The 21,937-nt window shown below is 35.8% G+C and overlaps 1 protein-coding gene across 4 annotated transcripts in view; it reads right to left on the bottom strand.

The window, feature by feature from the left end:
• The window catches only part of SPATA6 (spermatogenesis associated 6), a 63,602-nt gene that overhangs the window by 26,517 nt on the left and 15,148 nt on the right, over positions 1-21,937 (bottom strand). For 3 of the 4 annotated variants that reach the window (XM_081145622.1, XM_081145621.1, XM_081145623.1), the window contains 4 exons: positions 13,461-13,502; positions 12,317-12,441; positions 7,256-7,336; positions 2,304-2,597 (listed from right to left, as the gene is read on the bottom strand). In XM_081145622.1, coding sequence (XP_081001748.1) covers positions 2,304-2,597; positions 7,256-7,336; positions 12,317-12,441; positions 13,461-13,502 — 542 coding nt within the window. Of the gene's footprint in view, positions 1-2,303; positions 2,598-7,255; positions 7,337-8,354; positions 8,465-12,316; positions 12,442-13,460; positions 13,503-21,937 lie in introns of those variants that run through there. The other variant, XM_081145624.1, reaches the window with a different exon arrangement.

Here is a 21,937-nt window from a genome sequence, read left to right on the forward strand (position 1 = left end):
TAATAAAAAACCCAAACAAAATAACAAGTGTTGTTGAGTGGATAAATTGGAACCCTCATACATTAGTGGTGGGATTGTAAAATGGGGCAACCACTGTGGAAAACAGTTTGACAATTCCTCAGGTTAAACACAGAATTACCTAATGGCCCCGCAATTTCACTCCTGGGTATTAAAAGCAATTAGGAATTAAAACAGCTATTCAGACAAAAATGTGTACAAATGTTCACAGAAGCACTGTTCTCATAACAAAAAGGTGAAAACAACCCAAATGCCAATCAACAGATGATGGATAAACAAAATTTGGTATATATCCATACAATGGATTATTATTCAGCCATAGAAAGGATCAAGTACTGATACATGCTATGACATGGATTAAAACCTAAAACACTGTGCTAAATGAGAGAGCCAGACACAAAATGCCAATACTGTGTGATTCCACTCATGAAACGGCAGGATAGGAAAAGCCAGAAAGAAAAAAGCTGATTAGCGGTTGCCAGGGGCTGGAGAAAGGAAGGAGTGGGAAGTGAATGCCTAAAGATCACAGGTTTAGGATAATGAAGAAGTTCTGGAACTAGATGGTTGTGACAGTTGCAGAACAATATGAATGTGCTTGACACCACTAAATTATACACTTTAAAATGACTGAAATGGTAAATTCTGTTATGTGTATTTTACCACAGGAGAAAAAAAATTTTATTCTGCATAAATAAAATCCTTTCTGGAGAAATGGAAATGAAAACAATGCTGTTTAAGTCTGTTAGAATGGTTGTGCCAGTTTGTTTTGGACTGTGCTAGTGATTTCTTGAAACTGCTCCATATTCTTTGCTATATTTCAGATAATGTATGTAAAACTAGAATGTCTTTCCTAGAAGTGTTAACATTTTGCATATGCATGTACCAAATTAGAATTTCATTTGTTAAGTGCTTTTAAAATCATGAATGGCTATTGAGGTAGGGGGAAGACATGACTATGTTTACAAATATAACTGGAAAAATCCAATTTTCTATACAACAAGGTAAGCAATTTTCTTTTCTTTTTTTAAATAGATTTGAAAGGAAGAACCTTTCTTTTGTTGTTGTTGTTAAATACACCTTTATTGATTTCAGAGAAAGGAAAGGAGAGGGAGAGAGAGAGAGAGAAACATCAATGATGAGAGAGTCATTGATCGGCTGCCTCCTGCAGGCCCGACTGGGGATCGAGCCCACAACCCGGGCACGTGCCCTGACTGGGAATTGAACCCAGTCACCTGGATCCTGGGTCGATGCTCAACTGCTGAGCCACGCCCAGCCGGGCAGCAATTTTCTAACTATAGGCTTAGGAGTATGCATTTCTTTCTATCATCAGAAAGCTGAGAAGAAAATCATTTTAATACAAATGTCAAGGTTTATACAAGCCATACTAGAATTATTCTATTTTGAACATTGATGTGAAAAACAATGATTTAATAAACATTTTAAGAACATTTCCCTAACAATTTTTATGTGGCTAACCCCCAAAATATTCCTGGTTATTTTTGTGCATAGCCACCTAGCATGTCCTTTCTTTTCAATTTAATTTACAATTGAGGGCAGATATAAAATTAAAATCATTCTGAAGCTGCCATCAAACAAGCAAGTAAACAGTATCTGGATACTGTTTACACAAACCACCACCAAAAAAATCTTATCAGAACTTATAAATAAATTCTACTGAAATAAGCCAAATGTAATCACAATCATTTAAACTTAAACCACATCAAAAGCAGGCTTCTATAGAGAAAGATAAGAACTATGCTACCCTGAAGTTAACTCCCTTCATGTTCAAAGGCCTTCCCATTCCCATCAAATAATGATTCGCTTCAAAGATCCATTCATTATATAAGGTTTACCCATCAGACATAATTTCAAAGAAAATTTCCTTTCCATTACGACTTTTTAAAAGGCTGGGGGAAGGAGGGTCTTCCTTTTCATAAAGAAAACGTAGTCCTCTTTTAAAACCCTACCCTCCATGTTCGTCCTAACATCAATTACATCTAAGTTCAATGTGTACAGTTACCGCGCTGTACACGCTGTAAGAAAGGAAATGGTACTTAGAGGATTTGCCATGGCATTCATAGTGGAGCATGTTCTTTGTCAGGGCTAAAGACTGGCAAGAGAATGTTCTTTTATTCCCAGGTAATTTCCCATTTTAGATTGCCAGGCTAATAGGTCAGAGAAAATTATCAACATAGGCTAGAAGTTGAAAGAAGTTTCAGAATAATATTTTCGTGAAAGAACAGATTAGATCAGTTTCAAATGGAAATGTTTGAGAGAACACATACATGTCTAATCACAAATGGAGGTTTATCTGTTTCTTTTTTGAATTCATAGGGTCCCAGATTTAAATGGGCCAGCCGCCGCCTGGTGTCTTCAGATAGCTCACACATGCGTCTTTTTGTGTAGGGAGATGGAGAGTGTGATTTTGAAGAAATCGTAGGCTGTTCGTAGTTTTTTGCATTTACGCAATATTTATTTCTCTCAGGTGACTTGGATTTTTTCTTTTGTGATCTTGATGTTCTGCTTTGCAGTCTGCCGTGTGATTTTTCAACTGGAGTCGTATGGTAAATATATTTATCCTAAGAATAAAAAATAAAAATTAACTTGGGTAGATTAGATAGATAGAAATAGATAGATAGAAATAGACAGACATATACTTTAAAAAGCATTTTATGGCAGTATAATCTATCAAAGCCAACTAGATGAGTCTTTCCTATTTGTGCAGATCTTGGGGGAAATCAAACCCATATTCTCCTAGAAAACTCGCTAATAGTTAATAAAATATACTGTATGAAGCTTCCTTCCTATTTTTTTTAATCCTCACTGAAGGATTTCTTTCCATTGCTTTTCAGAGAGAGAGGAAGGGGGTGGGGAGAGAGACAGAGAGAGAGAGAGAGGGAGAGAGAGAGAGAAACATCAAGGAGAGAGACACATTGATTGGTTGTGCCCCAACCGGGGCTGGGGATCAAGCCTGCAACTGAGGTATGTACCCTTGACTGGAATCAAACCTGAGACCCTTCAGTCCACGGGCTGATGCTCAAACCGCTGAGAAAAACTGCTAGGGCTTCCTTCTTAAGTCTAACCAGTATTTTATGAAAATGAAAACTCAGTATTTAATCATTTGAAAAAATCTAAGAAATAAAGTCAGAAAAATTATTTTTCAGTACACTAAAAATTAATGCTAACATTGATTTATTATTTATAATAAAGTATTCAAATAATTGGATATATAATTTAAGAAGGCTTTGTTTAGTAATGTTACAAATATACAGGTCTAATTTATTATGAAATCTTTATTGAGAAAACAAGTTTCATTCATACTGCTATGATTATAAATATATATATGTATACAATGTGAAAATCTAAGAACAGGTTTTCATAAAATGTATTACTTGAATTATACAAGATGATTAGGACTTTAATATCTCTACCAAACTATAACTTTACAATTCAATGATAGATAACTGTACCATCTTAATTCTGGCTCTACATTGTTATAAAAGTAAAATGCATAAAAGACATGTAATAAACTTTAATGACTAGTATTCTATCTTCCAAAAAATAGTTATCAGTCTAAAATTTTTTTAAAAACGTGATTATTTTGAATTTTTTTGCATTATTAGGATAAGATTTTACTTAGTCTCTGCCTTATAAATGCATTAAAAGTTGGATTACAAGTAAATAAGACCTCTACACTCATTGTCTAGAATTATGAGCTTTCCAATATTAGAGAAAATGGGCAGTTGAGAATCTTTGAATGTCCTCCTATCTTTAATCACTTTAGAAAACCACCAATCCTACACCACTCTACTCTCTCAACCCCCTTCCCTATTTGCTAAAGGTATCTATTCTAAGAAAATAAGATACAAATGTGAAATAAAATGAAGAATAAAATATTTTTTAGAAATAGGTAAATAGGAAAATATATATATTCCTAATTGGAAAAATAAGTCCACGAGTTTCATACAAACCAACAGCATGAGATTATTTCTTCATCTTTCTTTCTTCTATAGCTGTTGATATGCTCTTGGACCTTCTCGCACCTTGTTCAATGACTTCTACAAGTAATTCAGAATTTTTCTGCCTTATCCCCTTTCACCTACCTCTATGACATCACGCTGACTCACAAAGGCAGGAATGTTAGCGCAGGAAAGGACTTTTGAGGTTTAACAAAATGTTCAAGCAATGAATCTTTCCAAGACCTTGGACTGAGACTTGATGTTTCTCAAGCTTTAAATGTCTCCTTGTACTCTGTCTTAGATTTCATCATTATGCAGATCCACTGCATCCCAGACTCTGAAATCCCTTGCTCACCAAAGCTTCTTTTCCTCAACCTACTACTTTTATTCTGCCTGAATCTGTTACTCGCCCTCTCAACTCCTCAGTCCCTAGACCTCTTTCCCCCAGACCTTCATACATCTTAGTATCTCTTACCTCCAGACCCAGATGAAACCCATAATCATACACCTCCAGCAATGCTGTAAAGTTCCTACTTACCCTCGTCTGATTATACCAAACCTAAAGTAATTCACCCCACCTTCTTTCTTCATGTTTTTTAATGCTAAGTATTACTAGAGGAAGTTGTAAACGGCTGCGTACCTACTACAGATACATGCTGTCAACTCTCCTCAATCCTTAATGCATCCTATTAATGACAATAAAACGCAAAGCAAGTGCTATCTATACTGCTGACATTATGACTTGCTCCGTTGGTTAACAGGATAATAGGACACATAACACAAGGAGAGACTTGAAAAATGTTTGTCTTTTATTCCTAAAGAACCTTCCTTCCTGCCCCTATGTGACAAAGCCAAACTGAACCAAGTAAGCCTCCAGGATGATGACAGTCTGTGGCCATTGCCCCAGCTGAAACCAAGCCAATTATCAGAAATGTAAAGTCCCTCCCTGGACCAAAGAGGCAACCAACTGAGAGACACATGAATGAAGCCATCCCAGATCATTCAGCCCTCACCTAGCCAGTCCAGACCAAAAGACTCAGCAGCCAACCCACAGAACTGTGAGAAACACTTTCCTTTAAGCCACTAAGTCAGTGTGGCTTTTTACACAGCAAAAGCTAGCCGATTAACAAACATATTAATAAAGCTACTATTGATACTTAACTAGTAATAAATTCTACTTCGCTGTAGGTAAAAATAAGTAGAAAACTAGTTTTATTCCAGAAAATCACAATCATATGATTATTTTTTTCAGTCTAATTGTTGACAAAATATCCAATTTTAAAATGTGCCAAAAGAAATAAAGATCATTTTAAGTACTGTAAACCTCAATAATCTCAATAACTGTTATGATTTTACTGACTCCTCTCTTAACAAAAATGGTTTGTCTTATTCTTTTATTTGAGTCTGAAAATGCTGCTTTATAGCCATTAAAATTTTAGTTGTAACTAATATTCACTTTTAAAAAGTAGATTTATCACATTCTCAAATAAGGTCAAATAAGATTAAAATTCTAGCTGTTAACATTCATAATTTTAATGTAAATCTATATACTCTGTTGTGCCTACCAGACAATGTTTTCTATTTTATACTCTATTGTCTTCTGATCTCTCCCAATTATCTTAATTAAAATAGCTAGTAACAGCCACAAATCATTAATTAAATGTTATGAGCCAGGCACACTGCATATATATTCTCTACTTTAATTTCTAAAGCAGCCTATGAGAAACTTGAACCCAGATTTGTCTTACACCAAAGCCTATTCTCTTACATTACCGTTCAATAAAGAACAAATGACAAAGATTGAAATAGCAAGTTTTAAAAGTCTCCCCAAAAGTGTACTGAGGAAAATGTTAGTTCTTAAGTTCAATGAAACTACTAATGGGGAGACTCCGGAGATAATTTTACGTTTAGAAAGGACTCTTTCGCCAAGCTGTCCACTTAGAATGTATGCGCTTTTCTGTGTATATGCTATACTCCACACAAAAAAGACTTCTTTACCTCACCCACTGGAGAGAAAAATTTTGTCTGAGTCCATGTAAGATATTTCTAACAATTTACAATTTCTAACAAGCATGCACAGTGTTTATCTCAAAAACAAGTCAGAAACATTTCTCTACATTTAGAAAGCACAGGTTGGTAGGACTCTAACAGCTATGTTTCAGCTTGCATTTAAAAAAGATAAATAACTACAGCTAAACTCTGATGTACTAAATATCTTGCCAAATAAAATGTGATCCCTTTGATAATTTTATAACTGTATTTTACCTTTCTTAGCTTATGTCACATATCATCTTAAGGAAATTTACTATAAAACTGATAATGCAGTACATTAACAGTCCACTCTTTCCATCGTAGATCCCATCCTGCCCCGCTTGGGCCCTCTGGGCTTTACATACTACTGGCTCTTCATCACAGACTAGTCATTGTTACCTGGTCATCATGCAACCACATATGAGTGATGCACAGACATAAAGAGATAACCTATGGACAAGGTAGCAAGACAATTCTGGTAACTCATGAAGTTAGACCAGAATGGAATATTAGACCCAGATATCTCAGTTACTAAGGCAGTTTTCAAAAACATAGAAGGTACTTAGGCCGGAGTGTTCAAGATTCCCTTGATCTGATAGTATCAGTATGCTCGCCAAACTGAGCAATAGCCCCTTAAAGAATTAGAGACACTAAGAAAAGCATAACTCACTAAACACCAATGTCCCAGCCTGAGAACCTCTGTCATATCTGCTAAAAAGGTATCTTTTCAACTTTCTAGAGTAACCTGTAACTTCTGGAAGATTTATAGAGGCCTCCGATCTAGTTCTCGTGGGATGTCTTGATCTCAACATCTTTCTGACAGCCTGATTTTTTCACATTAATGAAAGGCCCATAAAGTTTTTAAAAAACAGAACATCATGGCACCATCTATTATGCGTACCAAACTTTTCATTCTCATATTTATTAAGATGTAGCCAAAGAACATATATACATAACCCACAGACACAGACTACAGTGTGGTGACTGCCAGAGGGAAGCGGTAGCAGGGGCTGGTGAAGGTGGGTGAAGAGGTGGGGGGAGGGGACATCTGTAATAATGTCAACAATAAAAATATTGTAACCAAGCTGCTAACACCTATGATAAGTGCTTTACCTAAACTAAAGGTTGACCAAAAAAAAGTGAAAACAACTGCAGCCAAAAAAAAAAAAAAATTAAACACAGTGCTTGCTAAATGCCCATAAATAGGAACAAATAAATTAAACCATTAAAAACTTTAAATGACTAACCTGAGTGCGGCACTTCCTTGAACTTATCAGACATTCAGTGATCACTGAGGTTGTAGAAAATTCCAGCTTTGGAGCAATTCCCTGGGAGCAGGGAGGAGAAGGGGTATTATTAGACATTTCAATTTTTAAAAAAGATATTAGTGATGAAACTATCACCTAAAGTAACAAACACTTGTCACAGTTCAGCAGCTTCATTTGTTAGTTTGCACTTCTTATTAAAGATAAAGACAACATAATAATGCTAAATGTTAGCAGGAAACAGTTTTACTGCTGATGATTCACTTACGAGTTGATTATATTAGCTTTATGAAATAATTAATGCATTTTTTTACTTTCAAATATTTCCCTGTAAAATTCTTTTAAGATTTTTAAACTATGATACAATGTTAAAGTCATAAATACATTAAAATACTTAATAGATTTCCGCTCTTTTTATTTTTACAACTAAACACATATCTATGTTTTAATGTATTGCATGCTTCCAAATATTTGGAACTACATAATTGAGACTAACTACATAAACTAACAACATAATCAAAAAATACTTTGGAGAGTCTTTTCATGTTAAAAAACAACAACAATGCAGTTCCTTCATGTGCAATTGTTGAAAATAAGAAAAGAGAGATAAGTTTCTATCGATTCCTCCAACATTTTTTCACATAATGTAGCTTACATTCAGATCAATGAATCTGGCTTCTATTTCTTGCAACATTTCAATTATGAGCTTGAATACTGTTTTGAGAGAAAGTGAAGACAAATGATGAAATTCAAAAGAACAGTCACAAAGCACCTGAGAAAATATTTGGAAGCACGCAAGATATGCATTCACCAAAACATTAAAACATATTTTCTGTTCTCAGTGCAGCTTTTCTCTAATATAGTCGAAGTCAGACATTGACCAAAGGTGCCTACATTTGTCTTCTACAAATCCAGCCTTTGACCTACTAAGCTTAAAGTTTCAAACATCACACATTACAGAAAAACAAATCTGACTTGCCTAAAAATTAACTGAACATAGATATGTTTCTGCAAACATATCTATTATTAATGATGTCAATTATGACTGTTATAAAACATCAGTAAACACTTATTATCTTACACAGTTTCTATGGAGCAGGAATCTGGCAGATGCTGAATTGAGTGGTTCTGGCTCAAAATCTCTCATGAGATTGCAACTAAGATGTCATCTGGGCTGCAGGCATCTGAAGGCTTTACTGGGACTGGAGGGTCTGCTTCTAGAGAAAGCTCATTCACATGGGCTTTGGCTGAAGGCATCAGTTCTTTTCTAGCTTTTAGCAAAGACTCAGCTCCTCATCAAATAAACCTCTCCGTAGGGCTGCTGAGTGTCTTCAGGACAAGGCAGCCAGTTCTCCCAAAGATAGTGATCCAAGAGCAAAGCAAGGAGGAAGCCAAGATCCTTCTGTGATGTGGTCTCAGAAGTATAACACTCATGCTTCTGTCATATTCTGTACAGTAGAGGAGTACCAAAAATTTGTGGACATGTTTTAAAACCACCACAGTCTATCCTCTGACCACAAACTATTTGCATTCCTCTCATGCATAAGCTCAGGTGATGAGGGGTGGGGAGGAGGGAGAAAGTCCAAAAATAGGGCAGGCTGGCAGGCTGTTGATAACACAGCCGTGAGTGTAAAACCTGTAAGCAAGCCAGCAGGCTGGGAGCTCAGGCAGTGTTTCTATGCTACAGTCCTGAGGCACGATTTCTTCTTCTTCAGGAAACCTCAGTTTTTGCTCCTCAGGCATTCAGTAAATTGGATGAGGTTCACCTACATTGTCAAGGGCAATCTCCTATACTTAAAGCCAACTGACTGGAAATATTAATCACATCTACAAATACCTTCACAGTAACACCTAGACTACTGTTTGACCAAACAACTGGGTGCCATAACCTAACCAAGTTGAAACTTAAGATTAATCATCACACCATTTCAAATATCACCCTATGAAGTCTACAATAAGATGTAATTCATTCATTCAATCCAGTTAAGGGACATTTAATTACCTACTCCAGGCAAAGTACTATGCTAAGAGTTCAGTTCAACAATGAGAAAGTCACAGACTGTTTTTATGACATTCATAGTCTAAAGAAGATATTACCACCATCACCACCACCATCATTACCACTGTCGTGATCTTCACAACCACCATCATATCACTAACATTTATTGAGTGTTCTTTATGTGCTAGGTACTGCTATAACCATTTACAAGGTTTCAGTAATCCATCTAACAGTCCTATGATATCTCCATGTTATAGTGTTTTGCTCAGTTTACTCAGGTAGCCTGTGATTCCCAGGATTCAATCCCAGTTGTGATCAGAATCCTTGCCACAGGGATGGGTTCAGGAGGACAGCCTAAGACTCAGACTACTGTCTACACAGAATCACGGAATTCTGAGGAAGGGTGGGCCGCATTATTTGTCCCTAGGATTTTTTTTTTAAATATAACTTTATTGATTCAGAAAGAGAAAAGGACAGGGAGAGAGAGATAGAAACACCAATGATGAGAGAGTCATTGGAGATCGAGCCTGCAACCCGGGCATGTGCCCTGACAGGGAACTGAACCTTGATCTCCTGGATCCTAGGTCGACGCTCAACTGCTGAGCCACGCCCGGCCGGGCTGTCCCTAGGATTCTGACACCAATTCCAATGTGTGGGTTTTCCAATAGCAGCAAGGTATCCTCTGTGACACCAGCTGGGCATCCTACAGTTTAACTCAGTCATGACACTATCTACCTGATGACAGCATTGAATTTCACAGGTGAGCCCCACAAGATTGTCCCCACCCCACTACAGATGCCAATCACTAGTTCTGGTTGTCACCTGTGCTTCTTACCTGTTGGCTATAAACTGAAGGTTTTCATGATCCCCTCTTTGAGTTCAATTAACTGACTAGAGTTGCTCACAGAACTCAAGGTAACAGTTTACTATTCACCATATAAAGGATACAGATGAACATCTAGATGGAAGATATGTGCAGGGCAAAGTATGTGGGGACACAGATCTCTCATGCCCTCTTTGGGCACATCACTCACCCAGTACCTCTCTCCACATGTTCGCCAATCTGGAAGATCTCTGAACCCAGTCCTCTTGGGTATTTATGGAGGCCTCATTACATAGACATAATTGACTAAATCAATAGCCATTGGTAACTGAACTCAATCTCCAATGCCTCTACCTTCCCTAGAAGTCCAGGGTAGGGCTGAAAGTTCCAACCCTCCTCCTTGGATTACCAAGAGGCTTTCTAGAAATCACCTAATTAACAAAGTGACCTCATCACTTAGAAATTCCAAGGGTTTTAGGAGCTCTGGGCCAGAAAGTGGATGAAGACCAAATACATGTTTATTATAAATCACAATATCACAGTCCCAAAATTAATCCTGACCCCTGCAGTAAAAAAGCTGCCGATTTTTCTACCCAGCACCAGCTTTGGTGAAGCCACAATTCTCACTGGCCACGCAGGGTGTGGGAGCAGTCCCAGGCAAGAAGGCCATGTATTCCCGCCATTTTTACCCAAAGCTTTAGCAGTTATTCAAGCAGAAACACTCTTAATCTGTTTTGTCCTAATTGCCAGTTAGCTTCCAGTGTCCTGAAACTTTTGTTTGTGACAGTTTTATCCAGTTTCATATTTATTTTGTGTGGAGGGAGGAACTGGCCAACCTCCCTCTTCATACCACCATTACCAGAAGTCCACCTTATATATTGCCTTAGCAATGCAATATCTTCTGAATATATATAAAAATAACTCAAATTAAATGAAGAAAGATAACTGTTAATGGTCCATATTCATATTTATACTGCCAATTTGGTATAATACAGCATTTTAAATTACTTTTAAAAGGCCATCATTTAAAATCAGGTATTTTTTTCATTGCAAGTTTCTAGACAGTTGTTGAAACACTTTTTGAAGATTTTCATAGTATAGAAGGTAGCTAATGGATGCTGAAAATATCCCAAAGGAGGTATATTTTCATAGATTTTCTAGTCAGTCAAAGTTTGTACCTTCAGCAAGCTGAAGTTGCTGTTTCCCAGGATAGAGCACATCATAAACTTACACCTACAGGAGAAATTACTTAATTCACCACATTGGCTCATACATTACCCCACTTTCCTTACTCAGATTACTCTAATACTTTATAAAGTTAGTAAAAAGTGTCCAAATTATTTCAAGCTAGATAACTTTTGCTTTTTTCTTCTCTAAAACAGCAGGGGCTTTTCTCAGTTTCTCTAAGTGGAAGACATTTCCAGGGATGAAATATTTTTAAATCATCCAACGGAAGCTGAAGGAAGTTGGCAGAAGGACAGGGGAGTCTGCTGTCCCAATGCAGCTTTCATTTTCAGGAGGGTAAACATGTATTTCCACTACATGAACATATAATAATTAATCTATCCAAACTTCTTCTTCTATTATAAACAATGAGATAAATGAACATTCCTAAGAAGGCTCTCTGTATACCAGTGAAAACGTCTAAGATAGATCTCTAGAACAGCATAGGCTTTGAGAATCCTTGCCCTTACTAGACAACTCTGAATTGTGTTGTTCCCGTTTACATGGCATAGCAGCACAAGAGTTTCCTTTTTTCACACTTCGGATATTGTGATATTTAAATTTTACCATTTTTATGGTTACAAAAATGAAAAGATATGGTTTTTTAATTTGGATTTCCTTAAATGTTAATGAGATTGAGCATCTTTCCAAACGTTTATTGGTCATTCTTTTGAGAAAAATAAAGAAAAGAGAGAAGAGATGGACAGATAAGGACGGGGGAGGGGTGGGGAGGAGGGGTAAAGAAAGGACAGAAATGTGAAAAATATAAGGTAAATAGCACTTGTTAATTTTGGATGGTAGATGCATGGGTTTTGTTGACTTATTTTCATTTAATTTCAGTATGTTTAAAACAACACCAAAATTTCAGAAAACCATTATTTTTAAACCAAATTAAACTTTGAATTAGATTCTCACATTTCAGATACTGAGGGATCTGTGGTGGTTTTTAAAAATGATCCTGCATCACAAATTAATTCAGAAAACAATAAGCGCTTACTCGAAGGCCAGAAATTCTCCTCATGGTAACCTGGCGGTTTGAATCATGGTGTCCAGAAAGTTGGTTTGGACCCGGGAACATGAAATCTCGTGTATTTTCATCATATGTAGACAGTGTTTCACCCACTACAAGAAAGATATCCTGTGATTCAAATTATAACAAAATGTTCTATTTAGAAACCAAATCATCAGGTACAATATATATAATGCCCGATGCCTCACTGAAATACCTGCTTTGGGGTCACGGTTTTTTCCATGAAAGGAAAATTAAAGTTATGTTCAATGAATTAACACATTTCCTTATTCAGACATGTAATACATATTACTAATTATCCCTACCCCCTTTTGTAGAGGGAGACTACTTATCTAAATTTAATGAGTACCTATGAGTTTCTTTGAAAAAAGCTTGTAAATGTATCAAGTTGCTATGACATTTACACATCTGAAATTTACTTACACTCTCTAAAAATTTTTCTATCTTCCATTCTTTTTTACCTGCCATTATAAGGTATTAGATGACATGTTAAAAATATATATATATATTTTTTTTTCCTGGAATTTGTGGTTATCTGAATTAGGTATATATTTAATATTCAAAATTTTTTCAAATTACTAGTTTTCAATAAAATATGGCTATTTTTCACATAATCACCTGATTAAGATAGATTTCTTCTATAATTATAGATATTAATAACAGAAATAAAACTACCCCCATATTTTAACTCTGCCTATTCTAGGGATTTGTAATGTTTGCTAAATAGGTAAGGTTGTATTCCCCTCCATTCCCAATAATAGTCCACACACAAAAACAAAGATAAATATCAAAAAGTATATAATTTTAGAAAAATCACGAAAACCTAACAGTCAATTTTTATGAATGTCATAAATACTCTAGAATAATATCAGTTTTTTTCTTTTAATTATTACTATTCATTCAATTTTAGAACAGTGTATTCAAATGCCACTTTATGCCAGTCTTTCTGTATATACTATTTTGGTCTATTGACATTTTACACATAGTGGAACAATACTAGAAACTCAACATTGTTCTTAATTTGGGAAGAAGGGAAAAAGATGAGATATTTAAAAAGCATTTCACTAAAATGAGTTCACGTCAATTACCTTATCAGAATATAATACAGTACCTGGTGGAACTAGTTGAATCAACTCAAACAATGCTGTATCATCTGAAAGTTTAACAAATTAATAACAAACAAAAGTTAGTTACTTTCCCATAGAAATATCTAAAAGTCAAAGTAATTGCTGGGTAGACTATATCTTAGTATACTGTAAGTGTGTATATGTAGTGTTGATATGTTTCTTATAGCTTTACTAATCTGGAGTTGAGATTAACCCTTCAACCTCTCTGGGGTTTGTTTTCTGATTTTTTATAAGACTATTTTTTTTAAGTGTAGTTTTAGGTTTACAACACAACTGACATGAAGGTACAGAGATTTCCCATATACCCCCTGCCGCCATACATGCATAGCCTCCTCCAATATCAACATCATTCACAGGAATGGTACGTTTTTTACCAAGGATGAACCTTTGCCATATCATAATCACCCAAAGTCCATAGTTTGTTTGCCTTATGGTTTACTCTTTATGGTGTATATTCTGTGGGTTTGGACAAATGTATAATGACATATTTCCATCATTATAATACCATTCATAGTATTTTTACTGCCTTGAAAAATCCTCTGTTCTCCCATAGCTTTTAATAAGCTCATGAAGTAGAGAAACAAAAATTAGAGTATCATGGCATTAGGAAGAGAGGGGAGGGGGTTCCACAGGTAAGAGACAATGGCTTTATTAACTAGCTACACTACAGAACTGGATATTGAAAACACAAACCACGAGAGTAAACTAAAAGTAGATATATACCAAATGTTTGTAGCCCCTAACATTCATACGTTGAAATCCTAACTAATACCAATGTAATATTTGGAGCTCGGACCTTTGGGAGGTAACTAGGGCAAAGTCCTCATAAATGGAATTAGTGTCCTTACAAGAAACCCTCAAGAATTTCCCTGCTTCTTCCACCATGTGAGAACACAGAAGATGGCCATCAATGAATAGAAAACAGACCCTCACCAGACATGGAAACTACTGATGCCTTGATCTGGGACTTTCCAGCCTCCAGAACTGGGAGAAATACATTTCTATTGTTTAATAAGCCTCCCAGTCTATGGCATTTGTTGTAGCAGGCCAGACATACTAAGACAGCCAACTAGTAACTGAGGCATAAATCTAAATCATACAAAAGCCTGTCTGAATTCAGGTGATTCAGAAATGCTAGTGCTCCCTAGCAATCAGCTAAAACAATCATAAGACTGGTCTCAAGGAAAATATCCTCATCTAAGTTTTCAAATTATTTCTATAATTTTTACATTCAAAGCCTGATATTCAACAAAAATTGACCAAGTAAATAGAAAAAAAAAATGATCATTGGGATGAGAAACTAAGAGGTAACAGAAAATAAAATCATATAAACAGGAGAATCAGGAAAAAAACACAAAAAACAGTTATCAGACAGACTTAAAATATGGTTAATATGCTCAATAAAATAATATGCAAGATTGAGAATGTTTAACAGAAAACTGGAGACAATTATAAACAACTAAATGGAAAATTTTTAACGTAAGAATAAAATAACCCGAAATTAAACACCATGGACTGGTTTATCAGCAAATTACAAATAACCCGACAGATTTTTAGAATTGGAAGACAAAATACATATACATATGTATATAGATATAGATAGATGTAGACAGATTTATATGAGAGAAGCACAGAAAACCAAAAGATGAAGAACAGAGAAAGGAGAAAAAAGGGATAGGGTAAGAGGGTCTAACACTGTAACTGGATTTGCAAAGGAGAGAAGAGAAAGGGTAAAAGCAATATTTAAAAAGTTAATGTCTAAGAATGTATCTGAAGAAAGATATCAAGATACAAACACCACGCAGAATAAATTTTAAAATGCGCCACACACACACAGAGTTGGGCACATCAAAGTAAAACTACAGGGGGAAAAAAGACATGAGATATTAAAAGGAGACTGTGGAAAATGACAGAATACCTCTGAAGAAGTAATAATAAAATTGACAGATGATTTCACAATAGAAACTAAGGAAGCAAAAAGACAATGGAATAGTATTTTCTAAAGGCTGGAAGACAATAATCCCAATATTTAGCAAAAATATCCTTTAAAAAAGGTGAAATAAAGACATTTTCAAATAAATAAAAATCAAGATAATCTATCACCAAAAGATAAATTAGAAAGTAATTATAAAAGAATATCCTTCATCCCCGCTGGTTAACACTGTCCCAATATTTCAGGGTTCAGGGTTGGATCCCCGGTCAGGGCATATACAAACATACGAGAATCAACCAATGAATGTAGAATAAGTGAAACAACACATCAGCGTCTCTCTCTCTCTCTCTGTTTGCACTCTCTCCCCCCGCCCCGCTCTCTCCATAGCAGCCATATGGGCCTGACAGCCATGTGGACCACAACCCAGCTCCAAGTGCAAGCCTGGGTACTGGATATGGCAACACAGCATCACCCGAGAGCAGCCTGGAACAGGGGCTAAGCTAGCCGGATAAGGGCAGAGACAAAACTGAACTGAACCAACCAACGTCCAGAATTTCTGGACCCTGGCCTTTCTTCTGGGCTTAATGAAGGCAAGGCTGGACTTCTTCCACAGCAGGAAAGAGCTGAACCTGGGATAGTCCTTTGTGTTTGCTCCAGCTTTAATAAACCTCCTATGCGTGGTCCTTGAAATGTTTTTCCCCCCGACATCACAAGGACCCCATTTCCACCGGCAACAAAAATACTCTATACCTTCTGAATCTACCATTGACACAATGATTAACTGCCACAGAAAGTGAAGTAATGAAATAAACAATGTAAGTCACATTGTTACTGAAACTCCTCAGCTGTAAAGAAAAGACCTGAAAAGTAATTGTTTGAGTTTGTTTAGTTTATATTTTATCGTAAGAACACAAATTAACTTCTGAGAAAAACAATTTCTTAGTTTCTATAAAAAACATTCTATTCCTTTATAATTAAAACTACATTTTGGCAAAAATACTTCAGAAAGAAAGACCTTAAATTGTTGAAAGAAAAGCTTTATAGAAAACTAATGCTGCTGGAAACCAACCTTAAGTTAATGTAAATTACATCTACTGGAACATGTAATGTAATTAACCTCATTTTATAGTTGCCCTTCATCTTACAACTAAGTAATGACAATCTTCCTCCTTCCTCTGTAGAAGTTTCCTTTTCATGTACTTTCAGTGTGAGTTACAAAGTAAATGCACTGCAATACTCCAGAAATCCTAGTCACAGGGCGCAAATCAAAAGCTACAGGAAATACCTTGAGAGAATGCCAAAATGCTGTTAACCCTCTGTGTCAGCAAGAACAATTGCTATAATAATTTTTTCTAAACACCGATTTACCTGCCCTAACTACAAAGGTGAAGATGAACTGGTTAGAACGCATTTACCATTGTAAATTTAAAATATGCATCCTGAGTCCTACAAGTTCTCCCGAGGAGCTAGGAAAGGATACTCATATGCATAGGCTTTGAGGATTTATTCTCAGCCTTCAGATCTCCATCTGAGAGCATTTTAAATACCCCAAACACCAGGTAAGCACTAATTCCCAGAAGCTGAAAAGCAGGGGCCCTAATGAAACTGCCATTTTCCCTACAGGCAAGAAAAAGCAATAGCAATAAAGATCATATCTTCTCTTTATGCAAATGTTGAAGGGAATGAAGCCAGAGCAGCTATTACATTATAAATTTTCAAATACAAAATATATTTCCTAATCAAAGGATTATGACATAACAAATAAGTATCTCTCAATAGGAGAGTTCCAACAGTCATAAAAATAATAGCAAGAGGCAGTTATGATATTTTTTGATATTTTATTTAACTCCCTGGATATCAAACAGCTAGCATGTACCATGTATTGCCATATGCACTAGAGATACAGCAAACAAAACAGGAAAAGTCTCTGCTCTTATAAAACTGTCATTCTAAAGAAAAACAAAATAAGAAATAAATAACATAGTGCTAGGATGAAACTCAAGAGGACCACTCATCACTATCTGCCCTGAGCAGTACCCTTTCACACCTGTTGTTTGGGTGGAAACATTAAAAGCATACTCTTTTACTCTCAAAATATCCTGGTGTAGAAGATAACAATAACTCCAAAGATAATGAATAGAATAGAGATTGAGATACTGACCAAAAGGTAATGCTATTTTAGATACACTGGGGAGAAAAGGCTTCTTATGATGATGATAAATTTGAGCAGTGACTAGGAACAAGTGAGGGAGCAAGCATTACATTTATCTGTATGAACAGCTTTTCAGGCAGTATATTTGCAGCTGTATACTGTGTGTGTGTGTGTGTGTGTGTGTGTGTGTGTGTGTGTGTGTGTAGAAGAGAATCTAAACCTTCAGTGAGAAAGGATGAAAATCCACAGTTTCAACAAACTAGTAGAAAATTTTCACTCTCCTTCTTGCCTAAAAATGGTTCCCAGAGTATAGTTTCAGCTATAACTAGTTATATTCTGGTAATTTCCAGGATTAAAACCATCTCCTTAAAGAGAATGCCTTCTCTATGAATGTAAAATATCCCTATTATGCCTTTAGTATCATTGGCACTTAATATCATTTTCTATGTCATAAATACATACATATATATACTTTCATAGCATCTTAGGTGATTCTGGGCCTCTGGAGTTTCCTTAGAGGTATGAAATGGAACTGGTAAGTTCTCCAATAATAACAGTAATAACACACCACCAATAGTAATAAACAAGGTACATTTTTAAGTGTTTACTTTGTGCCAAGGACTATCGTAAGAGCTTTATCTGAGGTTACTCAAGGACTATTTATCAGACTGTCCAACTAAGGAGATGCTAGAATCTCCTTGAGCATTTGGACCACACTCAATTTGCTTTCAGATAACATATTTTTAATTAATGCATTTGGGATTTTAGACAGACACACATACAAGCACACATTAGCTTTGCATGTTACATAACGGGAAATGATATATGTGACCCACAATTCCTGTGGAAATTCTGGAAGAATCCACATTCAGTGTTTCCTTACTTAAAACACTTCCCTTTGTTTTCATTGACATAAAGCCTGCTTTCCTTCTTTGGGCTCAATTTTATACTTTACTTAAAGGGGCTGCTTCTACCATTTCTGCCATCACTCTATGTTTGAAGGCTCAGTACTACAGAGGCTCATTGTCGGAACATATACGAGCTATCTCCACAGCATTCAATCCCTCTTTTCTCCTTCCATTAGAGACCTATGTGGTTCTAACAAAGGTGACACATGTACCACCTGAAACAAGAGAACATGTGCAAGGTAAGTCAAGAGCATACTATGCCCCGATCCTACTGTGATTAGAACAAATCTGAAGGCCTGAAGAAAGTTATGGAACACAGACCTCTGAGTTTTAGAATATGATAGGAAGATGTAAGGCCTGAAACTGCTGTAATTTCGCTACCATCAACTTTTACTACCATAAATGAGGTTAAGATTGAGGAAGATATGATAATTATAAATGTATAAGCAATTAAAACAGAGCCTCAAAATAAACATCAGTCTGGGTCCAATTTGGAGAGAGAAGCCACACAGGGAAAGTTTAAAGAACTATTAACTACAAATCAGGGGAGGAAGTAATGAGGGACAGTCTAGAAGATGTAAAGAACTTAAAGATATAGGACTAGCACATAGAAGGAGCCACCATTGATCCTAGGGCTCAGCCAGAGCACCCAAGGAAGAGCTGTCCCCAAGCTCTCCTCCCCTGTGCTGAGACCCAGAACTTGTTAGAGAGAACACAGCCTGGGCTCTGAGAGAGAGGAAAGCTGCTCCAGTGCCATGCCAGTAGAACTTACTGGAAATCTGCCTTCTGGAACTTGCCATGAACCATGTCTCTAGGGTACCAGGAAGACCCTTTACCAAGGCACTTCACTATAAAACCACCTGGGAGGACAGTTAAGGGAAGCTGCTGTTGGCCACCAGGTACAGAAATATCTGGGTACCAGAGAGGCTGCAAGAACTACAAAAGTCTGGTCCTGGGGGGGTTGGGGGGGGGGGCTCAGGCACAGTGCGGGAGCCTGCCAAGCAGGCAAACCCACATCTGGAAGCAAAACTCTTTTGCTCTACAATGCTACTCTGGAGCTTTCTACAGCACAAAGCTTCGGTGCCAGCTGGAAAGAACAAAGTGTCCAGATCAATTTCCATACATGAGGCAAAAAGACTGAATTGAAACTATGGGATAATAAATCAATAACCAGCACATTATATGAAACAAAAACTGATATAAATGAAAGGAGAAACAAAAAATTCAGTTATATTTGAACATTCAGATGCCCTTCTCTCGGTAATTGATAAAACAACCAGACCTCCTCTAGCCCCCAAGAAATAAAGTCAGCAAGAACATAGAAGACTTGGACATTATCAACTAACTTGACCAAGGATAGAAATAGATTGATATAGAATAATTCCACCAACAAGAGTAAAATACTAATTCTTTTCAAGTGTACTTGGAATATTTTCATGCATAGGCCTTAGTATGGGCCATAAATAAGTCTCAATAAATTTAAAAGGATTGAAATACTACAAATTGTGTTCTTTAACCACAATAGAATTAAATTAAAAATCAACATTATAAAGAAATATAGTAAGTTCCATAATATTTTGAAATAAAAGAATACATTTCATAAGAACCCAAAGATCACAGAAGAAACCACACACAAAGAGTCAGACAATATCTTCAAATTAATGAACACAAAAAATAATATCAAAGTTTAAGAAAGACAGCAGAACAGTGTGGAGAGAGGAATTTATAACTTTAAATGTTTGTATCAGAAAAGCAGAAATATCTAAAATTAATCATCTAAAGAAGCTAAAAAAGAAAAACTCATGTGCCAAGTAAGTAGAAGAAAGGCATAAAAAGATCAAACTGAAAATCAATGAAATAGAAAAGAAGAAAATAGGAAAAAATAATTGAAATAAAAAATTGATTCTCAAAAAATATCAACAAAATTGATAAGCCTTTAGGCCAACCATTCAAGAAGAGAAAAAAGAAAAAATACAAATTACCGAAGTTAGGAATGAAAGAAGGAACGTCACTACTAAACATACAAAAATCAAAAGGACTATAAAGGAAAAGTATGAACAACCTCAAGCAAACGAAGTAGACATCTTAGATGAAATGGATACATTTCTAGACAGACACAAATATCAGAGTTAACTCAAGAAGAAATATATATACACATAAAAATATATATACATATATACATATCTCAAGAATTTGATATAGTAATTTTACACTCCCCCCCCCCAAAAAAAATAGGTACAAATGTTGTCACTGGTGAATTCTAGCAAATATTTAAAGCTGAAATAATATCAATCCTGTACAAACTCTTCTAGGAAACACAGAAAGAAGAGGCAGTTCTCAATCCATTCTATGAGGTCAGTATTACCCTAATGACAGAGGAAGACAAAGAAACTGCATAACTACAAACCAATGTTCCTCAGAAATAGACACAAAAACCATTAACAAAATATTAGCACACTGAATCCAGGAAACTATAAAAAGGATTATGTACCATGACCAACTGGGATTTATCCCAGGAGTGAAAGGCTGTTTTAGTATTGGAAAATCCATAATGTGATAAACCATATTACTAGAACAAAGAGGAAAAAGCAAATGATCATCTTAACACAGAAAAAGTATATGACAAAATCTAATACCCAGGCATGATAAAATCTTTCAACCAGTTAGGAATAAATCTTTTCATCTTCTATTAATAGATCTTCTAATAAAGAGCATGTACAATAAAAACTACAGCTAATATCATGTTTAATATAAAGAATGTTTTCCCCTAACATCAGAAAGAAGTTAAGGATGTGTGCTTTCACCACTTCTTTTTAACACTGTACTGAAGGCTCGAGTGAGGGAAACAAGGCAAGAAAAAAATTAAAGACATACAGATTGGAAGGGAAAACCTATTGACAGTTTCTTAAAAAGTGAAACATATAGTTAGCATACAGCCTAGCATATAGCCATATATTTATAGCAGCATTGTTCATGATAGCCAAGAACTAGAAATAAACCCAATGTCCAGCCAAATGTTCATAAAATAGAAATAATGTTAAATTTAAAGATAAAGTTTGAGAGAACTGCCTTCAAAATCTCCAACCTATGAACACTGTGTGTTGTTGAATTTTTAGAAAATGATCTTTAATTTCTCTCAGCAATGTTTTGGAGTTTTTAGAAGAGAAAAAAGTCCCATATAATAAAATAATATTATTCATCAAAAAAAGGCAATGAACTACTAATACATAGAACATGCATAAACCTCAGAAACATTATTCTAAGTGAAAGAAGCCAGACATAAAAAAAACTACATATTATATTAATCCATGTATATGAAATTTCTAGAAAAGGCAAATACAAAGAGACAGAAAAAATCAGTGCTTCCTGGTGAGTAGACGTGCACATAGGAAATGACTGCAAGTGAGCATCAGGGAACTTTTGGAATGGTGGAAATATTCCAAATTGGATTGTGATGGTGGTTTACAA

The sequence above is a fragment of the Miniopterus schreibersii genome, assembly GCF_964146895.1.
Source record: "Miniopterus schreibersii genome assembly, chromosome: 8".
Lineage (NCBI taxonomy): Eukaryota > Metazoa > Chordata > Mammalia > Chiroptera > Miniopteridae > Miniopterus > Miniopterus schreibersii.